Source organism: Zingiber officinale, chromosome 9A (genome assembly GCF_018446385.1).
Source record: "Zingiber officinale cultivar Zhangliang chromosome 9A, Zo_v1.1, whole genome shotgun sequence".
Lineage (NCBI taxonomy): Eukaryota > Viridiplantae > Streptophyta > Magnoliopsida > Zingiberales > Zingiberaceae > Zingiber > Zingiber officinale.
This window is the reverse complement of record NC_056002.1, coordinates 90,742,011-90,765,845: the sequence shown is the minus strand read 5'-3', so window position 1 is coordinate 90,765,845 and position 23,835 is coordinate 90,742,011. Positions and strand designations below refer to the sequence as shown.

Here is a 23,835-nt window from a genome sequence, read left to right as displayed (position 1 = left end):
GTCTAACCTTATTTGAGAACTAAGGTTGACTTGATTAGGATCTAGATTTAACCTAATTAAAAACATTAAATTGACTCTAAATCTTTTTTAATCAACCTTGAATTTATATTAAAATATTAATGAAAATTTTAACTATTTTAATTAAAACATAATTAAAGATTGACTTAAATAGAACGTTACTTAACTTTGTTTGATAACTTTAATAAATTTAACTTCAAATTACTACTAACCTTAAACTAAGTTAATCCTACTTAAAAGAAAGTAAATGAAAAGTTAAATTATAACGAGCACTTTCATTAATCAACTCAATCAATTATTACGAAATTTAAATTATTTGAATTAAATAAATATTAAATTATTGAATCAAGTAAAAGTTAACCAATAAATTATTGATTAGTTGTTATTGAATTAATAACAACTTATCTTATTTAACATTAAACTAAAGTTTAACTTATTACACCTGAATCTTGTTGGATCGAGAAGCGCTAGAGGGGAGAGGGGTGAATAGCGCTCGTGGCTTTCACTTTTCGTATTCGGAAAAATGACGAGTTAAGTAGCGAAAATTAAAAGCACAACACAGAAAGAAGACCCAAGTATTTTTTACTTGGTTCGAAGCCTTGGGCTACTCCTACTCCAAGACCCGTGATCGTTGATCGCTTTCGGTGGGCAATCACTATCAAATCGTAAATCTGTTTACAACTTTAGAGTACAAGTGCTTGAAAAGAATTTATACCGACAATACAAAGAAATAAAGAAGCTAGTCGTCAATCGTCAGAGTGTCGAAGTGATTTGGAGCACTGGACAGCTTTAAAGGATCGCTTGAATTCTGTCTGTCGTTCTTTCTTTGAAGCTGCAGCCCGAGGATCCTTTTATAAACTTTACAGATCTGATCCAGATTCTCGAAACTTGGGATCAGGTTTGACCCAAGGCAGATTGGTAGACCGATCCCCACATTCGGTCGACCGATCAGATGGTCTCCTTCTCATCTGATCCACCCGATCTGCTCGCTCCGCTTCGATCTGGTCAACCTTTATCTCTGGTTCGGTCGACCGATAACCAGGTTCGGTCGATCGATCCCCTGGTCGAGTCCGATCCACTCGCTGGAAATCTGATCTGTGGCTTGGGGGTTCGGTCGACCGATCCCGATCAGTTCTACCCCTGCACAAAAATGTTAGTCTCCTGCAAAACAGAGTTAGAACATAATAGAATATATAAGAAAAATAGGTTTAACAGTCTTTGGATTGTCCGATTCTGACTTCGAATTTTCGATCAAAAACCCTAGGTCGAACTGACGCCTACTGTTTCCTCTTCTGGGAAATGCGTCCTCACCTACTCCGCTTAGGAGAAGTTACCTTTTGTCAGTTCGGTCCTCCAGACCGACTGGACTTTTGCTCAGCGTCCGATGCTTCCGGTCTTCATGTTGGAGGTCCGGTCCACGACCCGTCCAGACTTCCACCTGGTTCGCGACATCAGGATTTCAACCTAGGGTTACTGTCCCCTAGGATTTTTACCCGAAGCTCCGACCCTCCAAGACTTTCCGCCTAGGGTTACCACTCCCTAGGACCTAGGGTTACCACCCCCTAGGGTTACCACTCCCTAGGACCTAGGGTTACCGCCCCCTAGGGTTTTCCACTTGCCTAACCGTAGCTAGGACTTTTTGCCTAAGAAACCTTAGGTCTTTCCTGGAAAGCTCATTCAACATATCAGGTACCTTAACTTTGAACCCTTTGACATAATCAAAACATAGGTTCGATCGTCGGATACTTCCTGCACCAACAATCTCCCTCTTTTTGATTATGGCAACATGGTTCAAAGTTAAGTAAAAATATGACAGTAAATGCAGAAATTTAAACATGAGCATAAATGAAATAATTTGAATTGAAAATCTTATGCTCCCCCTTTCATTATGTTTAAATTCTTAATTCTTAGCTTAACTTTAACTTTTCTCTCCCCCTTTGACATAACTCAAAAAGAATAAGTAGAGAGAAAAAATAGAAAAATATTTAAATCTAAGCTCCCCCTGAAGGATACATTTAGCCAAATTTTTTATTTTGAAAATAATTGTTTTTGAGAAAGCTTAGTTAAGTATTTAGCTTAGTGGGGTTTTTCATAAAGGCATAGTTAAATACTTATCTAAAAAGCTTGGCGTGAATAACATAACATTTTCAAAAGTATTTTAACTTGATTTTTCAAAGAAACTTAGTCAAAATTTTGAAGATAATTGTTTTGTCAAGTATATTGCCTAAAAAAGACTTAGCTTTAAAAAGCCTTAGCTTTAAAACATAAAACACTTAGCTTCAAGTAAAGGTTTTAAAAAATACTCAACTTAAAACAGATTATGAAAGAAGCTTTAGCTTAAGAAAAAAATAGAAACTTAGATTTAAAGTTAAAAACTTAACCAAAAAAATAATTTCTTGAAAAACTACTTAATTAAGTAAGTGATTTGAAGGATACTTGAGCAAATACTTAGTTTTTTAAGATAAGTTTTCGTTTTGAAGATAAATTGAATTTTTGGAAATATTTTGAAGAACAAAAAACTTAGCTTGACTCCCGTCACTCCCCCTTCATTAATGCCTTCATGATTTGAAAATAATTATTATTGAATATCATTAGATATTTTGAAACATAATTTAAAAGAATTTTAAAATAATTTTTAAAAGATTTTTAAATAAAATTTTTAAAGATTTTTAAATAATTTTTTTAGAAGATTTTTAAATAATTTTTTAGAAGATTTTTAAATAATTTTTAAATGATTTTTAAAAGATTTTTAAAAGGTTTTTAAATGATTTTTAAAAAGATTTTTAAATAATTTTTAAAAGATTTTTTTAAAAGGTTTTAAAAACATTTTTAAATAATTTTTAAAAGTTTTTAAAATTATTTTAAAATTTTTTAAAATTATTTTTAAAAGTTTTTTAAATTATTTTTAAAATATTATAAATAATTTTTAAAAGATTTTTAAATGATTTTTTAAAAGATTTTTAAATAATTTTTAAAAGATTTTTAAAATAATTTTTAAAATATTTTTAAATAATTTTTAAAATATTTTTAAATAATTTTTAAAAGATTTTTAAATAATTTTTTAAAATATATTTTTAAAAGGTTTTTAAAAGATTTTTAAAATCTTTTTAAAATATTTTTAAATGATTTTTAAAAGTTTTTTAAAATAATTTTTAAAAGATTTTTCAATAATTTTTAAATAACTTTTTAAAAGATTTTATAAAGTTTTTAAAAAGATTTTTAAATAATTTTTAAAAGATTTTAAAATAATTTTTAAACTATTTTTTAAAAGGGTTTTTAAAAGATTTTTAAATATTTTTTTAAAAGATTTATAAATAATTTTTAAATGATTTTTTTTAAAAAAAAATAAAAGATTAATAAATAATTTTTAAATGATTTTCAAATAATTTTTAAATGATTTTTAAATAATTTTTAAAATGATTTTTTAATAATTTTTAAAATGATTTTTTAAATAATTTTTAAGATATTTTTAAATTATTTTTAAATTATTTTTAAAAGATTTTTAAATAATTTTTAAAAGATTTTTAAATAATTTTTAAAAGATTTTTAAATAATTTTTTAAAGATTTTTAAATAATTTTGAAAAGATTTTTAAATAATTTTGAAAAGATTTTTAAATAATTTTTAAAAGTTTTTTTAAAATAATTTTTAAAAATAATTTTTAAAAGATTTTTAAATAATTTTTAAAAGATTTTTAAACGATTTTTTTAATTTTTAAAGGATTTTTAAATATGTTTTAAATGATTTTTTAAAAGATTTTTAAATAATTTTTTAAAGATTTTTAAATAATTTTTAAAAGGGTTTTAAAGATTTTTAAATCATTTTTAAAAGATTTTTAAATCATTTTTAAAAGATTTTTAAATCATTTTTAAAAGATTTTTAAATCATTTTTAAAAGATTTTTAAATCATTTTTAAATGATTTTTGAAAAGATTTTTAAAAGGTTTTTAAAAGATTTTTAAATAATTTTTAAAATATTTTTAAATGATTTTTAAATAATTTTAAATGGTTTTAAAATGATTTTTAAAAGGTTTATTTTTTTAAAATTATTATTAGATTCATCTCACCCAATTCTAATTTATCAATCAGGGAACCTGATGTAGTTTCGTGAGATGGTTATTTTTAATTAAGATTTTTTCTAAGGATTTATTTACATTTGAATTAAACTTAGATTTTCTAATTGATTAATTAAATGTACATTTCGAAGATTGGCTCCCAAGCATGGCGAGGCACTAGGTTTTCTTAGCTATAAGATCATCCACCACTTCTAGATAGAGCCTCTCAAAATATATATATATATTTAATTTCCCTTTTTAAACCCCTAGGTTTAACTAAACAAGTATAAATTACACCTAGGTCCTTAAACTATCCTAATCTAAGCATGCTTAATACAAGAAAAAAATAAAAAGCATTAATTTTATCTATTTATTGATATTTTTTTCTATTGACTCCCCTGGATCATAACCTCAATATAGTCTATCAAGGTAATGGATCTGATCCTTGGAGACCCAATATAGTTCAAGTCCAACTTGATTAACCAAGTTCGACTTAGGGGCCCATGCTTGAACTATGTTTCTGTTATTTCTATTAACTAAAGATAAATATGATTTGTATTTTCTTTTAGTTTTAAATCCAAGTCCGGATTTATTGTAAACGGCTCGCTGTTTTCCAAGAATCAGATCAAGATTCTTGGATCCCAGGGTGAACCGTTCCAACATGTCCTTGAGATCCCAGGGTGAACCGTTCCAACGTCTCAACATCTTTTTGGAAGATAATGTCGCTAACATGAGGCATGATTGACAGGTGGATCGTACAGCAGAAGCTTCTACTGTCGCGTCAGATATATGCATGTCCTGTTAAGGTATGGTGTTAGAGGTACTTTCCTGACAAGGCCCTTTCATGGGACACATGGGAGAGCGTGTCCATGCCTCGAGAAGTATGTATGCTACCACCAAGGCTTTATATAAAGGGGGTCCATCACCGGCGGAGGTAAGCATTATCTACTATTTACGCGTAATGCTACTATTGCTTTGCTTCTCCACATTTTTCAATAACTGACTTGAGCGTCGGAGGGCCAACGTCGGGGACCCCTTCCCTAGCTCGGCACTTACGTTAATTGTTTTACAGAACAGAGCAAGGTCCATAGCCGGTCAGCGGAGCCGCCACCTCCCCAACTTTCCAGCTTCACGCTTTCGGGCAGGATCAAGCAATATTTGAAAAACAATCATCAATTGCATAATTAATATACAGTTCTACATCAAGAACCATAAAATTATTTGTTACATAACCACACCCAATTAAGACAAAGTTAATTCAAAATTCAACACATTGACTGAAAAAGTTTATACAATAACTTAAATCAAGAATACTAGTAACGAAAACCAGATTCCGCCGAATCTCAGGAGCATAAAGAACATCATATAGAAACAAGGTGGGTCCACCATATAGGTTGAGTTTACAAGTGTCAACTCCTTTGACTTCAATCCTTGCATTGTTTCACACATATATCTATTTGTTGTTAGTCGATACCCGATAGTACTCCATGTATGTAGCCTGATCACGAGCTACATGGTTCGTTGATCTTGAATATATAATCCACAAAGGATAAGAAGCAGCTAACAATACTGTACTAGCAACATAATGCTTATGAAAAGAAGTTAAATATGGATCTACCATTTTCGACTCAGTACAATCTCGAGTAAAGTGACCCTTATTACTACAATTATAGTAAGTCATCTTACTTTTAGACTTCTTTCCTTTCTTTTTGATTAGATCATCTTTTCTTATTCTTGGATCCAGAACCTTCAGCTATAAAAGCTTGACTAGATATCATTGCAGATTTTATTCTCTCCGCCTCCAATTCAACATGGCATGAGATATTAGTGAAAGTTTTAATACTTTCACTGTGAGTCAGATTATGTTTCATTGTTTTCCAAGAATCAAGAAGGGAACGGATAACTATCTAAACCTATTGTTCATCAGTTAACTCATAACCAGCAGTTTTAAGCTCTCGAATCATATTAGTCATTTCCCTCATATATTAGGCTATGGTAATATTCGGACGCTTTTTGTAGCTATCAAACTTTATTGTCAGTTGATGAAACTTGATTAAACTAACTCCACTGTACTTCCCAATAAAGGCTACCCAGACAGCATGAGCTGATGGAAATGGCTCATACTCATAGACCAGGTCATCTATCATTGAACTAATCAATATACCCTAGTAGTAGAGTCCTTCTTCCTCCATGTCTTATAGGCATCAAGATCACGTGTATGATGTGTCGTAGAACTATCTACAAGTTCTTCCATAAATTGATGAACAGTATCTAGAACTTTTTATTCCTCAAGAGCATATTGTATCTTGAGGTGCTAGATCTTGTAGTTATCCCCATTAAGTTTCTCTCCCTTATTGAATTAAGCTATGATATTTTTAGTTATCATGATCTAACATAAATAAAGACATTATTTAGTATTTAGTGTAATTCATATGCATGTAATTTATGGTTGACTCAATGTTAATTTGAGTTGATTTATAAAATCAAATGATAACTACGTTTCCATTCATCATTCGTATGGTTCAATCAAATCAACATTGATCAATACTATTACACACATTCCAACAAATGAACTAATCATAGAATAAACAAAACATTAAAGGAAACATGAACTAATCATGAAATGAATTAATCATTTTTAAGTTTGTTAACACATAATATAACTTTTCATAAAATAACTCTGTTCATACACAACGACAGAAATTATTACATGGCTTCATAAACTAAATGAACAATATTATTCGTACATAACAACAGTAACAATAATAAAACTCTAATAAACTAGATAGGTCAACACCACTTCCACTAGGACAAATACCAGTGAAATGGTTAACTCAATCCCTTTCCACCTAGGCTCATTTGAGACAATCTCAGGTAGACCAACTTTAGGATTTTCAATTTGGTCTATCATCGAACCGTCTTCGGAATCCTGCTCAGATTCTTCAGGATCCTCTGTATCCTCCTTAAATTCTTTAGGATCTTTCTCAGATTCTTCAGGATCCTCCTCTAGATCCTCCTCAAATTTTTTAAAATCTTCCTCTGAATCCTCCTCTGGGAACTCATGGTGAAATTATTCCACACACAACTGTGCATATGAGATTCTCCCTTCAGAGAGCCCCCAAATATGGTGTGCTGCCACCTTTAGATTCCCCCACAGTGAATGAATCAAAGCTCGGATCCTGTAATTATCGAGGATGGAAAACTCTTTCTTTTTGAATTTCCAGAACAATCGATCAAGCCGTCCAATATGTCATCTAACTCCATGATATGAATCATACTCAAACTCTTGAATCTCTTCTCGTAACTCATTGATCGCACATCGTGACGAGTCATCGTGCATATCATCCGTGACATCTAGAATTGAAAAATAATAATGTCAGTACAAAACTGATTCATTTCAAGTCACACATGTGCATAGAAAAAAATACAAAATCCATAAGTAAATAAGAAAAATTAATTTTCTTTATTTGAGGAACTCCAGTGGACTAACTCACTGGACCGATCGATTATGAATCCTGATCTTAGTCCACTGTCCTTGTTAGAATTAATCTAATTGGATAGAGATGTCTAACCTGTGTTGTTTTTGTCTAATCCTATTTAATCAAAGCAACCCAAATTGACTCTGCTTTAGATCAAATTGGGTTAGTTAAACCAAATAATGATTTAAATCAAATTAAGGTCTAATACTAAAATAGTTTGATTAAATTAATGAATAATTTAAATTGAATCTGGATTTAATTGGAGCAATCTATCTCAAACCTATTTGGCTTAAATCTGACCGGTTCAAGAGAAGAAAAAGAAAGTTTTTTTATTCCTTTTTTTCCTTCACGTGAGCAGATTATTCTTTTTTAAATTTTTATTTTGATTTTCTAAATTCAAAACACTTAAGGGTACGTTTGGTATGCGCGTTTTTTATTTTCATTTTCTGGAAAATACATATTTTCTGAAAAATGGTGTTTGATTTGCGTTTTTCATGCTTATTTTCTAAAAAATAACTAACGTTTTCTAGAAAAACAGAAAATGACAAAAAGTCGTTTTCTATTTTCTAGAAAACGTGCGTTTTCTAAAAAATATATACGTTTTCTAGAAAATGAAAATGAAAAAATACGTACCAAACGTACCCTAACTATTCATTTTTTTCACGTGAAATGATCACGTTCTCTTCTTCTTCTTCTTCTTCTTCTTCTTCTTCTCTAATTTTGATTTTCTCAAATCAAAACACTTACCCTTTAACAAAAAAATATTATTTTTCTTTCTGTTCACTAAATCATGATGCCTTATGTTTCAATTTTTTTTTTTTTTAGGGATGACAATTTCATCCGAACCCGATAGAGGATCCGATACCTGACCTGAATGGAGGAAGGTATGGAGAGACTATCAATACCTGATACCCGACCCAAATACCCAATTAAATAATATATATATATATATATATTAAAGAAAATTTCCTTTTTCCAAAATAAAAAAACTTTTTTTTTTGATATTAGGAGGAGATGTTTAATCTATTTTTTTAATTATATATATATTTTTAAATAGAATGTTAATTTTAATATATTTTGTTGAATGATAATAGTTGGATAGAAAGAAGAAAAATTAAAACTATAGAAGATATCCGATCTTTTAATAGGTATGGGTATACCCATCAGAGATCCTATATCCGATGGGTATGGAGATGGAGGATATAGAATCCGACCCGAACTCGACTCATTGTCATCCCTACTTTTTTTTCAACTAACCTCGTTTTTGTTTCTCCGTCGCCTTCTTCGCCAGCACTCACACCATCAACAACTCCAACCTCTTCACTTGCTAGTCAAAAATAGGGGATTAACCACCAAATGTGTTCAGGGCTCAGTGTCAGGCTGTCAGCCGCTGAGCGTGACTATTCATTGATATTGGCAAAGTGACAGATCGCAACAAGGTAACGTTTTCACATAGTGACTGTGGCAAATTGTGACACTGCCACTATGATCACCTAGTGCGACAACAGGTGACGGAAAAACATGACAAAACTAATTCCGTCGAACAACATATTTCAAAGTAGAAAGATATTCGGGAGCTTCACGCTTTTAAAACTAAAATATGTTTTGATACCAATGTAGCAATTCTAAAAGATGAATCACAAAATTGAAATCTATAAATTGTAGAAATTTACAACGATCTCCTGAAGTGAAGTGGTTTCTTGAAGACGAAGAATAAATTTCATACTTGCTCGTTGTCGGAAGAGCGATCACAAAATCGAAAAACCCTTTACAAATTCACGAACTAAATCCCACAAGCTTTCGGACGTTCTTCTTGTCTCTCTACCTCTTTTTCACACTCCTTGATAAATGATTTGGATGCATATTTATAATAGAAATCCCCTAGGAATATAATGGTAATTTATCATATTATAAGTGGGTAATGTGTGTATCATGGGCATTCCCATGTTTGCACATTCCCATTACCCATTACCAACAGCTGGGACATGAAGGATATCAATAATGGAGATTGAGCCAAGAGACATAGTCATGTAAATGGTGTTGGGATATGAAACTAGGTCAGGTCTAATGTCAGTATTGAATGTCAAATCTATGAATGGGTTGATGATTGAGATTGAGATTGAGATTGAGATTGAGCTAGGTAGATGATGTACGGTGCTGGATATTGGGCCTGAGCTGAATCAGGGCCCATCATGAGATTGAGATAAGAAGATAGAGTCGGCGTCAGTTACTGAAACTGAGAGAGACGAAATATGAGTCAATCGTTGAGACTGAGTCAAAAGATGAGTTGGGATTGAGAGCTAAAACTTAGAGGATGTTAGTGGTTGAGATTGAGATGAAAATAAATGGAAGTCAAGCGCTAAGACTGAGATAGAGACAGCATCAGAGTCAGAGTTAGTCACTGAGACTAAGTCAAGAGGTGTGTCCGTGACGTGCACTTGATCAAATTTGAACATCTGGGATAAATATACTGAGTCAGTTCAATCAATTTGAGTCTATGATCAATTTTGACTTTGAATGGCATATCAACACAACTTTTGGTTCTATAGGACACGTGGAGCTATAGAATTCTGCCACATCAGTATGTATATTGGCAGTAAAAACGTAGGCCTCTGATTTAATAACTTACGGCTCATGTTAATTAAGGATTCAACAGCTTAGAAGAGCATTACTGCAAATGACAGTCCTACAAATTAAGACATAGACGACTGTGTATCAAACTTGTCGAACTGTTACCAAAACTATGATGATGCCAAGATGCAATAATCTAACTCCAATGTGCCATGCATTATTATTCATTCTAATGATGGCTTTTGGGATGATTGTGCTCAGTGTTGATGATGAGAAGGAAGGAAGTGGGCAAGCGGCGTTTCTGTTAATTAAAACTTGTATTATTATACAGGACGTCTGCCGTATATAATTGCAGTCTTAACAAAAAAAAAATAAGAGAAAAGGACTGTGTTCATCATTAGATGCTCTTGCTTTGCCACACTTTAGAGAATTCCATTCTTGTTTTAATTTTAATTTAATTTAATTTTATTATTATTATTCTTAATTTTATTTTTTTAACAGACACTATGTATTCAATTTACATCAATTAATTCTAAGGATGACTAATTTAGTCTTATAAAAAATTTTCATCGGTCCACTAGAATAAGTCATGAATTACTTTGTAGTAAATAACCTAACAATTTAGCGTCCTTAGGTCAACTGTCCATTAAAAAAATTATCGATTAATTTACTAAAATTAAAATGTATGCTTTAAATATATGAGAAATTAAGACAACGCCCCTACCGTTACACCAGTAACCTACGGTTGATTTATCACTTTAGCTGATGCTTTGGGGGGGGGTTGTTTGCCCCTAAACTTGCTTTGCTCAAAGGCTGGCACCAACTCAATATCTGATAATTAGTCTATTATAATATGGCTTAACAAATGGTTGTGTTTGACTCACAAGGTATTTAGAAACATCTGTTTCATTTTTTTTTAATATATAATCTAACTATCTAACTCCGTCCGATTAATCTTAAAGGTGATCAATCCGATTCTATAAAAAAATTTCACTAACTACAAAAATAAATTGGAAAGTATATATGGATCTTGACAGACGACCCAACGTCACAAGTAATTTGAACTTCTCAAACGTAATAGGTCACAGATGAAATTTGAACCCTCATTATCCAGAGAGTTCGTCTCATCACTTACCATCACATTATAGCTTTGGGGCGATAACTATTTCATTATCATTAACGGTAAAGGGGATGAAATGACATGAAGAAACAAAGTTGAAAAGGGGTAAAATGATGATAAAATGGAAAAAGTTAGAGGGGCAAAATGATCTCTTTTTTTTCCAAAAGGGAAATGCATGATTGCTATAGCTTTGTTTAGTCTAAAAGACTCAGTTGATCCTTCAGTTAGGTTGTAAAATCATTGTCTTGATATAAACAAGTTTATAGGTGGAGAAGATGCATCTGCTTTGAACATGGCAAAGAACAATAACTTAAGTCTTTTCAGTAATTAGGAAGATGATTTAGGATTAATTAGTGCAAACAAGCACAGGACCACTTAAAAGATAGAAATGTGTGGCTCACTCAAAGCCAGGCTGGTAAAGGTAAGAGAGGCCCAAGAGTAGTTCTAGGTTTTGTTCTATGGTGAAACTATTTGGCTATCATGAATTAGATCCTTCTTAGCCCCTTCCCCCTGTTAAATTATTTGAAAATATTATAAATAAATGCTAATTGATTAAGATAAACAGTGTCAAACAATCTTAATTTGGTTTGTAAAGTTTCCGTACTGGGTAGTCGATGGAAAATTTATAAGGCCGGATTAGTCATCTCCCAAATTAATCGGTTCGAAGAGCTGGACATTATAATATTTTTTAAAAAAATGATAAAGTTTAAGCAATCTCTAAATGTAATAATAGTGCTCCTTATAAGGGTTTAGTAATAAGTAGTAAGATTATTATTACTTTTTAATTGAAAAGAAATGATAAGAGTCTAAAATTTTTGTTATGGAAGATTATTATTATTTTTTTATGGAAGTAAAAAAAATTAAAATTTTGAAAATTCATTAAGATATTTTGTTGGTTTTTAAATTAAGAAAAATTGTTGAAGTGAAAAGGTGATAAACCTTTATTATGTGATTTTGCTAGAAGTGTCTTACTTAATCTGAAAGAGAGATAAATTATAGAAAATTTTATCTAACATAATGATCTTTTATCTATTACAATAACACCACATAAAATATCAACCGATTAAGAGAAATCTGAATAATAAAATAAAAATAAAAATAAAAATAAAAAAATAAAAGGAAAAAAAAAAATTAAGAGGAAGAGTGGGGTATAGATTGTTCGCGCGGCCCTTTTTAATTTAATCTTCTCCTTCTCCTTCTCCTTCAGTCCTTCTTCTTCTCCCGTTAAATACTGCTTTTGCGATCACTGAGACCATCCATCGAACACCTCGACGACATGGCACACGCCACGGGGAAAAGTCTCTGGAATGCCGTCATTGCCTGCCTCGTTCCTCTCCCATCGCTCCTCTTCTACCTCTCCTTCCTCCGAGCCACCTCCTCATCCTCCCCTCCTCCTCCCTTTGCCGCCCTATGGGCTTGGTGCTCCCGCCACCCGCTCCTCCTCGCCAACCTCCTCTTCTTCGCCAACGTCGACGTCCTCTTCTGGATCATCGGCCTCCTCCTCTCCAACCACTGGGTGAGTTCAGTTCCCTTCCCACTTTGAAGTGATTTTCCTGCTGCGCTATCCGGTAAAAATCCCTCCTTTGCAGTTGATCGATCTGTATTGGACGGTGATCCCGGTGATGCTGGTCCACTATTACGCCAGCCACCCGATGTCCAAGGCGGACGCGGCGAGGTCTGCTGTGGCGATTGGGCTGACGTGGGTGTGGAGCGTCAGGCTCACGCACAACTACTTCAGGAGGGAGCGGTGGCAATGGGGCGAAAAGGAGGACTGGCGGTTCAACGAGATGAGGAGGGAGTATGGGAAGCCCTGGTGGTGGATGTCCTTCTTCGCCGTCTACCTCTCGCAGCAGGTGACAAAATGCCATCTTTTCCTTTCTTTTCTCTGTTCATCGTCAAACTGTTTGAGGGAATGCCTACGCGAATCTCAACTAATGTTGCTTGCTTGAGAAAAAAATTCTCCGATCGTATGCAAAATAAGGATCTGCTTGTTGATTAATATGCTTAAATTAATTTACACATTATGGTCTGAACTGATGGCATGAATTCTTGAGATAGATGCTGCAATTCAGAAGCACAAATCACCATGGGGTTTTGACTATCGAGTGATTGATAAGAACAGCAATCCAAACTTGGCTTATAGCTTCATTCAGCTCCCAGGGTTCAAATGTCTATCTAAAGCTCTAAATATCTATCTAAAGTTCAATATTTTGACAATTATGCTTACTTTTTCGAGAAGCTAATTTTGTACCCTTTGTTGAACCACATTTTTATCTATCCAAGGGGTCGAAGAGCAGAAGCATTTGGGGTCTCTTCTAGTTAAGAACTATGGTTCGACGATCACTAGCCAATATGCCTTTTTCTCATTCCTTTCTTTGTTCATGGGTTGGTTATATTCTTTGGTGTCATAGTTGTAGAACAACCAAACAATCCATCTCGATGCTTAAACTCGGTTATGGCAATGATACTATAGGGAAGTTCTTGTAGAAAAATAGTTTGCACTAGAATGACAAAAGGCTTAACACCTCTTGTTCATCTTTTTTCCTTTAGGGAAATACGAAAGAGATGCAAAATCTAATATTCAAAGGCCCTCGTATTTAAAATCCCAATTATGACATCTCCTTTCTATCAATTCACATCTTGGAGCACATAGCTCTATTTCTTTTAGATAGATGAGTAGAGATCCACACATGAACTGATACAGCAAGCTCAGTTGTTTCTTCAACTTGACTTTATTTTGTCCAATGTATTGAATGCCATACTTCTATCTTATCAATAGTCTCTAAATAGATATGATGCAACATTTTGACTAGCTTTTATTTTGTAGGTCTTTCTTATTGGGTTATGCTTGCCAATGTATGCTATCCACAGTAGTGATAAGCCATGGAATATATGGGACTCCATTGCCACAGGTGCCTGCTTAACTGGAATCGTCATAGCTTACTTTGCGGACACACAATTGTATGAGTTCGTAAGCAGAAATGAAAATTTGAGTAAAGTTGGCAAGCCCATAGTGCCAAATCTTGAGGAAGGGCTTTGGCAGTATTCTCGCCACCCAAACTACTTTGGAGAGCAGCTCTGGTGGTGGTCATTGTTTTTGTTCGCTTGGAATGTCGGACAAGGATGGATGTTTGTTGGTCCCCTAGGAAATACTTTGTGCTTGGCATATGTTACAGTGCTCGTCGAGCGGAGAATGTTGAAGAAAGATCATCGGGCAGAGGCCTTTAGAGAGTATCAAAGGACAACATCTGTCTGGATTCCTTGGTTCAAGCGAACCATTAGGGAGAAGGCAAAGAGTAGCTAAGGCTTAATTTGCAAAGACTAGATCATTTCATCATAAAATCCTATGGATTTGGATGTATCTTTCTTTTAAAACTGTCGTGTGAATCCTGCTAGTCATGTGGCTCTTATGGTGTCCTACCTCCAGAAGAATGTATCAGTCCTACTTGTAAGTTTCACTTTCCATCAAATAAAACTTCATCCTTCATTCTTCATGTTTCATTTTTTTTTTAAACTGTGGAACTGAGACAATAACTGAAGTTAGACATTCAATTGACCTTTGTTTAGAAACTGGACCTTGTAGCATTAATTTGATCACTCACAGTAGTATGACCAATTTCAGATATAGTTTTGTTTATACACTACTAAGAAAAGATATTGCGAAATATCAATGAGACAACAATTGAACAGCAACCTAGCAGTCTAAATAGATTATCCAATCAAACAACAATCTCAAACTCATACATTCAAGGTTAAATAGCATTAATTGCGTGAATCGTCAAGCAATAAGCCTTTTGCTATTCAAAATTTGATGCAAGCCTGTTGCCATCCTCTGAGCTAAAGCTCCTAAGTGACTTATTTAATTTAATATAAACCACAATAATAATTATTATTATTATTATTTTAAAAAAAGGTTTATGTTGAACAAATTATTGGTCCATTAGTGGAGGATGTTTAATTTGTGTCAACAAGAGTAGAGGTAAGCCCATTGAGCGGGTGATGAATTTCTCTAGTTGATTTGGTGGTTTGGAAAAGACAACTTTGGCTAAGATGATCTATAACAACGACGACCACTTTCAATTTCGAGCTTTGTTTGCAGTGTCAAGATTATTCAACAATTTTCCATCAAGAACAGCAAATCTGAAATGTTTCAGGGTGGCAAGATGCCAGCTTGAACTTTTTTTTTTTTTTTTGGCTGAGCTGGATGACGAAGTAATTTATTGTTTTTATGATATTTTGAGAACCACACCAAGGGGGGAGCCTAAGTATTACATTACAATCAAGTAAAGAAGGAAGTTGGGTTATAGTAACGACTTGTATTGAGAATGGTGTAGATGGCTTCTCTGCTTAGAAAGCAGCTGAGTGCCGCTTCAACTGGTTGATCGGTCGGTAGCTCTAGTCCAGCCATCAGAATGAAGCTGTGAAATGTGCCGTTGACATGATGCTTGATGTCATTACTTGCATATCAGCCTCCCACTCTCTAACCATTTAGCGGTCAACTATAAATTGACCTCGTGATTTATCGTCCTTCACATAACTTTGTGACGGACTATAAGGAGTGTTTGGGATGAACATAATCACATTTTGCTACAATTGCATATCAAAGAAAGAGAACTCTGCTATTCAATGACACCATGTGGGTCTCAGAGAATGTGCACTGCAAAGACTCTAGATTCAACTTATCCTTTCTTAATCTCTTCCACGACGTTCATATACCTTCTAGTGTGTAATTCTCAAACTTGTTCTGCTATTCAACTTCTCTGTAACAGTACGTTGGTCTCTTAATAAATTGCTGTCCAAAATAAGCTTGACTGTGTGGCATGTTTATTCATTGATTTGATCAAACACGATAACTAAGCTAACTATCTTGAAACTAATGAGTCAAGTCTCATTCATTTTCTTTCTCTACCAAAGTGCAGGGGTTTGACACAAGTAAATAATGCCCATTTTATGTAGCTAAGGTCATAGAACAGATACAACATTCTGTTGGTTGTGAAACTTTGGAAAGGCTTCTATGTGCAGATCGCTGAATTGTAGTTCACCGTCACTTGTTTTAGTTTCATTAGGATGTTCCTTCTGTCTCACATCACAAATGTGTTCCATGTATTTTGCAACAACACTTTCCTTTATATACACAGCCAAGAAAGAAAATTTAGAAGCATATGGAGGATAGGAAATGAACAAGTGACTACAATCTCAATCATATTGCTTTGAAAAACAAATATTCTAATATTGTTCAAGAAATTCGTCTACAAATAGATGTCAGATAAACAGACGTCATTTTATTGTTGAAAAATGATCAGTGTGTACCGAAACAGAATTTCCTACAATTATGGAAGTAGAAAAAGAACAATGCAAAGAATGTAGATCCTGCTATGAGTCCATTAAGATTTTCTTCAATCCCCAACGGAAGGCCACAAGTTAATTTTGGTAGTCTTCCTTCATTGTCATACATCATAATTTTCTTATAGGTGCATGTATATTTCATTTGATTGCCAAAATCTGAATAATTGATGAGAATATTATTGGCACACGTGAAATTTGAACCCCCAATGCATCCTGACACCAAGTTGCGATGAAGTATCGTAACATAACTTCTATATGATATATAAAAATTTGACATGATACCCCACAACTAACCAAATAACTCTAATATCCAATAACATAACAAAAGGAAAACCTGTTCTTAAACAGAACAGAAATTTTCAATACCTGCATGTGCAAGTTTTATGGTTCTAGCTGGAGAGGCTTTAGAGAACCCCATGTTTTGCCGAATTTTAGTTTGACCCGCAGAGGAACTGGAACAATCAACAAAGTTGCTAAGTACAATTAAACATAGACTATGATATCGAAATGCGGCAATAAAGTTCTGATTCATATGATACCAAGAAGTGATGCAGCATTTTCCATACACGACTGCAGAAAATTCCCTGCAGCTTTGACTAAACCTCGCTCAACTTCTAGTACCAATTCATCATGTACCTGATTGGTTCAGCAAAAGGACGGTGATTCAGTCACATTGAACGCACATCCAAAAAGTGCCCAAGAAGAGTAACGAATATTACAATTAATACCCAGCTAATTATCATATAAAAGTAACTTCATATTTAGTAGTAAATATCACGTCAATTGCATAAGGGGAAATCCAAAAGCAATCCTATATTTGTCAGAATGAACAGTTTGGTAAATTATAACAATAAATTGAATCAATATGCAGGTAAACCCTCTTACTACCACAATAACAGTATCATAAAGATTAACTGGTCATTATGAAATAAGAGACATACATATGCCCAAAAGCCAGAAATGTACCTAAGAATGACGGTAAGCACAGATTAGACAACAAATACTGTATGAATTTTGAAACAATGGAATTTCACAGGTTACATTGGTATCAAGATATGGTGTTGATGTCCAAAAGTATCAAAACAACAGGGTTTTAGATTATGATTTTGGGACACTCTAGGCACCAATCTGATCACATTGACCTATAACCCAATGTATACAATCACGACTCTCCAAATAACATTTTAAACTCTAATTAACTTTTCCTATGCATATATATTAGGTATTTAGGCATGACATTATGATTATATTACTAATTTTCCATAAATTATTATATTTGTATAACTGTATTAAACTTCATATCACTCACATCGAGCTTTGTATTCATTGTATCAAGCTCTGTGCTACTTGATATATAGATATCAAGCAAATATAAAAAGAAATCAAGTTTCTCTCATTCAGCCAACATATATACCAATCACAGAATATTATACAAATCTCACTTGAATCACTAAATAAGACATGAAATTAAATCCATTAAAAAGACTAATATATATAATCCATAATTTCAAATATTACTAATACTTGATCTTTGACAAAAGAAACATGCATAAAAAGGTAATTTGTCCAATGGCTTCTTTAGTTAAACCATTGCATAGGAGTAATTAATTGGCAAAGTAAGATGCTAAATGATAATATTTTATCAAGAAATGCTTTTAAAGTATACTGAACAAATTTTTTTACACTGGTACTAGCTGAGCCATTATGTTTAAGCAACACACCTTTGGACTATGTTATTTGCAGACAATACCATGGTAATTGGAAGTATGCAATTTGTAGACAATACCACGGTAATTAATGATAGTGTAAATAAATCAAATTGAAGGCTAGAATTATGAAAAGAAATTTAGAAACTAAAAGTTTCAAGTTAGATAAAACTAAAACTCAATATAGGAAATGTAATTTCAATAATAAGAAAAGAATAAATTAGTTAAAATGAATTGACATGAAATTCCTATAGGAGCTTTAGGCATCTTAAATTTATTATACAACAAAGATATATTAATAAAGATATAATTGATAAAATAAAGAATGGATAGTTGAAAGGGAAATGGACTTGTAGAGTCTTGTGTGATCATCATATGGCCTTTAGACTGATTAAGAAAATATTAGTGATGTATTCGGAAAAAATACACACAAAAAGTTAATGCACATAGCTCTACATAAACCTGTATGGAGGGATGGCATCTATATAGCCAATTCCAAATAGTTGGGACAAATACTGTTTGGCAATGATAGAACAAATTTTCTGTCAATAACAACCTGCAAAATTATGCGGCAGTGTCCTTTGAGATTTGGACACTCTGCACTGATCCCATTGAAATTTGATCTTCCATCAACAATTGCAGAGTGAACATTTAGCATTGCCACCTTAACTATATCAGCAGCAGATCCCTGAATAGAAAAGTCACCTAAGAATTTTAAGCAAATAAGAACCATAAATAATCCCTGGTACCTGACAAATTGAGTTAACCGCTTGTCTTTGAGCTTTAGTTTTCTCTTTGTGGTTTCCAAATTTGATTTTCGATAGAAAACGCTTTCTTCCCATCAAGGTTTTGATATATCTGCAATGGTCATGGAGATCCAGAACTGAATACTCTTGGATGTGATACACAACCAATATTCTATTTTGACAGAATGAAATACTACAAACATAACAGGAACAAGATAGATGTTATGTTTTCCATATATTTCACTTGAATTAGAGGAAATCAAGAAAAGAAACGGCATTCAAAATCACAGTCAAGCAACCACACAATTCAAAGTAATGATCATTATGGTAGCATTTAGGAAAGAGAAACATTATATTGCATTATATGTCATAAAGGATAATGGCATTTATAAATTCAACATAAAAATCTTAAACATGATTAATTCTATCAAAATAATTAATTATATTTAAAGAATAGACATAGGACTGGGTATACCAAGACTAATATCTATTTTCATTTAAGGCTCCTGTCAAGTTGTAGCATAGATACTATCTATGCCCAATTTGTTATATAAACTAGAATAACTCTAAAAAAATTAAACTAGACACGTGATAGAGAACATATAGATAGATAAATATTTGATATTTTCTTGGTCTAGTTCTCCACTATGGGCCATGAATATGCAACATGCAGATAAGATAGAATAGGATGAGACATTAGCTGACAAATCTCTCAAGTTATGTGGGTCCCTTAGAATCGGGAAATAAAACCAAAGAAGGAAATCACACAGTGAGGGCCCTAGAAACATTGCAGCGCATAAATAGCAGGCCAAACATAGTGGTCAACAAGAAGAGGACAAGAGAATATGAAGAAAAAGAAAAAGAAAGATGGTTGTAGAAGGAAAGTAGGAATGCAACACAAAGGATTAAAATATAAATATACAGACTTTTGACATTTGCTCAAATCTAGTGCATCCTTTCATTATTTTTCAAATCTAACTCAATATTCATAAAACATGTTAAAATCTATCACCAATTAGATTTCCATTCAATATTCATCCATCATTAGCAGATGTGGCACTCTCCAAACATTGCCAATTCAGTAAAGTGTATATTAGGATGCCTACATGGATTAATTGGTTGTCAAGCCCTTTACAACTCTAATAACTCACAAAAGGTGTAAACCAATTTTGGGTTTGAACTTTGAAGTACTCCTAGGTGTAAAATTGACCAGCACCCATGCATCCCTGACCTCTAGAGGGTGACCTACTAATTAAGGAAGCAGACAACACTAATGTTCTTTGCAATCGGTCTTTCTGAAGTCAACCCATGCAGCTCAGTTGCAGATAAGATTGTGGTATCACATCTTATTTGCAATTGACATTGAACTGCACATAGTTAAAAATAATGCATATTTCATTGCTCAGAAAGACCAGAAAATTTGCCATTTTTAATATTTAGACTATAATTAAGTGGTGTTGCTTCTAATTAACTGTGATCCAAGTAAACTAACCCTTTTTGTCGGCAAGATGAAACTGCTTCATCAAGCCAAGTAGAGATACCAGGAAATGAATATCTGAAGCTTTGAATTTTTTCTGCAGCTTCTTCAGGGCTGCATTGAAGTTGTTCTCCAAGCGCATTAGGACCCATACCATACAGGATGCCATAGACCAACCTTTTAGTGCAATCTCTCTCATCAGAGTTAATTGAGCATTCTGGCTTAGAAGTCCATCTTGAAGCCATCATTATAAAAACATCACCATCAGGTTTGCTTAAAAGTTCAATCAAAGGCAAATCTTTTGAGAAATGTGCCATTAGACGTAGTTCTATCTGAGAGTAATCAGCTGTCAGCAGCAACCAGTCATCCTGGAGCAAGATGATATTATGCAAGTGTTAGTCAATTTATATCTAAATAGGGCAACAGATGACAAAACTACAATGATGCATTACTTCAGAAGGAACAAATATGTCACGAGCATTGATCTGATGTTTGCATCCTATTGAGCTTGAGCTGTATTGATCAGTTTGATGGGTTGTAAAAGCTACCGTATGTTCAACACACTACATAACAAGCAACTCACTAATCAGTTAATTGTTCATGCACATGAAAGATTAGAATAATAATAAATAATAATAATAAAAAACCTGAAGATTTGGCTCCTCCATGGCAAGGCGCCCTGTTGCTGTTGATGCCTGGAGCCAATGCCCATGTATTTTGTACTTTTGTGACTTCATGCACAGTTGAGCCCTTGAACAAACTGATCCAAGTGTGCTGTTCAAGAGCTTTGACAGAGTTCGATGCTCCTTAATTACAGAAATAATAGGGTGCTGATCTCTGGAAAAGAAGAAAAAGTATATGTAAAATTGAAAAATTCTACCATACAAAGTTTGAGTTAATTTGACCCAGCACATAGAAACCATATACATCAACAAGATGGAAACTAGCACATCATAAATGTAGACCCGGCATATGTAGTCCATGCCCATTAACTTTAAGATAAGTATTAGTCTCATAAAAGGCAATAATTTTTTTTCCCAAAAAAAAAAATCAAACATAATTCATATTCAAATTGGCATTAATGTTTCATAAAGCTTGTGTTTGGTTTCTTTTAAAAATAAATCAGGCGATCAAGATGCTATCATACAGGTAAAAACATGTAGCTTATTTCTAGGAAAAAGCCAGACCAATTGGAATCTTCGAAAAACAAACATAAATTTCACTCATTTAAGTCAGAATACATGTATAGGATGATTAGCAATCTCATTCACCTCTTCTACCATGGACTCCTTAGTCTATCCCAAAATAACTAATTATTTGGAAGAAATACCATGCACCACTACAAACCATGGGAATGAAGCATCATAACTCAACATGTCTCCTTATCTGCAGCATATTCTAGCCATAATAGCATATTTAAGTGGGGTGAAGTCTATTCCTACGTCAAAATAACTAGTCACTTAATAAGAGGTGATTTTTGTTATACAAATACCATAGACTACTGCACTTGTCCATTTGAGCATCCTAAGAAACCACCAATCTCAATTTTCATTCATAAACAACAAGGAACATTAATCCAAAGTTATTTTCCCTTTTCTCATTCATGCTCTGTAATATTTATCATAAACATCTTCCAAAGATGCTAACAATGAGAAACAATATCCTAAGAACAGCTAAAATAATCAAATGTCAAAGAAAATAATAAATAATAACTCATAAATGAGACTGACTAATTCTAAGTGGAAGATACTCCTAAATATCACAAATGCAAGATGATCACATGCTGAGATGGCAATCATATCTTTTATGGTTCTCAATAATTTTGGACTTCACAAGAAGAACAAATTCATCAGCTTCCATCAAATTTAACCTCCAGGAAGCAATACTCCATCTGATTGACAGTTAAAACAGGCTTCACAATTTCTCCTATGATTTGTCAAATAACAAAGACATGCTGAATGGGAGTTTTGGCGCAATGGTAAAGTTGTTGCCTTATGACCTTGTGGTGGTTTGAGTCGTGGAAACAACCTCTTACAATACAAGATAAGACCCAATGTGATCCAACCTCACATTTGCAAGAGCTTCGTGCATCGAGCTGCCCAATTACTAGGTCTATCTTCTGTCTTAAAAAACATTGCTCCAAATTGTAGGAAACCCAAGAACGCAATATCAAGGCTTGCATCTAAAATGGCAACTGCTTCTTAGAAGAGTTTTAGTACAAAAAGGTGAATTTATACCTAATCAACAAACAAGATACAGAAACAACAAACTATTTTATAGAAATTATGATCCAAACAATTATCAAGTACAATCTCTCAAAAAGAAACGGCAGTAAGTGATAACAAGAAAATAAAATCTCTTAGAAAAGATACCTTAATTGATCCAAGGAATGCTTAGCAGTGCTAGGATGTAGTTTACCCTTCGCAGACTCCTGGGGAATTGGCAACTTTAAATGTGTATAAAGGACATTTGCAATATCTGCAGCATTATAGAGGGAGAAAGTAATTCCAGCCAATCTATAAGCCTCTTTCTCAAGCTCCTTTAACTTTCTTATTAAAATATGCCTCTGATGAAGACATATCTCCATGTCAACACCTATGCCCCAAAGCTCCATGTCGGCAAGGACTTCAACCTATAGCAAATGTACAAGAATAAAGTATGAAAACAAATTAAGGTCATGCCCCCAAGCCTCAATATCTGCAGCATTATTGAGAATTCTGAATAGCAATGAGTTGTACCAATGGATACTCAATCTTAGAGAGCACTTCAGCAAGTCCCTCTGAAGCAATTAGCTTTAACAAAAAGGAACTGAGAGCACGTATTTGTGCAACTCGACGGCAACAACCATTATGTGCTGCTTTACGCATTTGATTTTTCCATCTACCATCCCGATTAGCAGCTGCTGAAACATGACTAGGCAACCTTTTCTTGACAACCTACAGGTATGTCAAATCTAGCAAATGAAACTCCCCGAGCGTGTGGATTAAATCTGTCAAAAGCTTGCATGTTCCAATAAACATTCTTCAAGTTAACGAAGAAAAAAAAAATGTCCACTTAATGTCGGTTAATTATTGATAACTTAAAACATGGCAATTGGTGATATCTTAAGATTGGTGTCAACTTAAAGATCATCCATCTTAATCAGTATTTTTATCTTGCGAATTTTCTACATGCACATCTTGTATAGACTCTATTATCACATTTATGTCCACTCTTATTATTGTCTACTTTGGCCTCCAGCTATAGGTTGGTCATTGAATTGGTTGATTCTTTGAATGTGATTTCTTGTTGAGGTATGTGGTTTAGTCAAGTTTGTTTA

The 23,835-nt window shown here is 33.4% G+C and overlaps 2 protein-coding genes across 2 annotated transcripts in view; one reads left to right on the top strand and one right to left on the bottom strand.

Annotated features, from left to right (window-relative positions):
* Positions 1 to 12,446: 12,446 nt before the first annotated feature.
* Positions 12,447 to 14,735, top strand: LOC122018495 (uncharacterized protein C594.04c-like). Its single transcript, XM_042575828.1, has 3 exons — positions 12,447 to 12,757; positions 12,831 to 13,094; positions 14,069 to 14,735. The coding sequence occupies exons 1-3, from the start codon at positions 12,518 to 12,520 to the stop codon at positions 14,543 to 14,545; spliced, it is 981 nt and encodes a 326-aa protein (XP_042431762.1). The 5' UTR covers positions 12,447 to 12,517; the 3' UTR covers positions 14,546 to 14,735.
* Positions 14,736 to 16,426: 1,691 nt separating this feature from the next.
* The window catches only part of LOC122021668 (helicase and polymerase-containing protein TEBICHI-like), a 28,348-nt gene continuing 20,939 nt past the window's right edge, over positions 16,427 to 23,835 (bottom strand). The window contains exons 18-27 of the mRNA XM_042579812.1: positions 23,255 to 23,452; positions 22,889 to 23,148; positions 21,164 to 21,353; positions 20,969 to 21,079; positions 20,532 to 20,884; positions 19,043 to 19,151; positions 18,850 to 18,981; positions 17,127 to 17,223; positions 16,954 to 17,039; positions 16,427 to 16,800 (exon numbers count right to left, since the gene is read on the bottom strand). Coding sequence (XP_042435746.1) covers positions 16,969 to 17,039; positions 17,127 to 17,223; positions 18,850 to 18,981; positions 19,043 to 19,151; positions 20,532 to 20,884; positions 20,969 to 21,079; positions 21,164 to 21,353; positions 22,889 to 23,148; positions 23,255 to 23,452 — 1,521 coding nt within the window. The 3' untranslated portion in view covers positions 16,427 to 16,800; positions 16,954 to 16,968. The remainder of the gene's footprint in view (positions 16,801 to 16,953; positions 17,040 to 17,126; positions 17,224 to 18,849; positions 18,982 to 19,042; positions 19,152 to 20,531; positions 20,885 to 20,968; positions 21,080 to 21,163; positions 21,354 to 22,888; positions 23,149 to 23,254; positions 23,453 to 23,835) is intronic.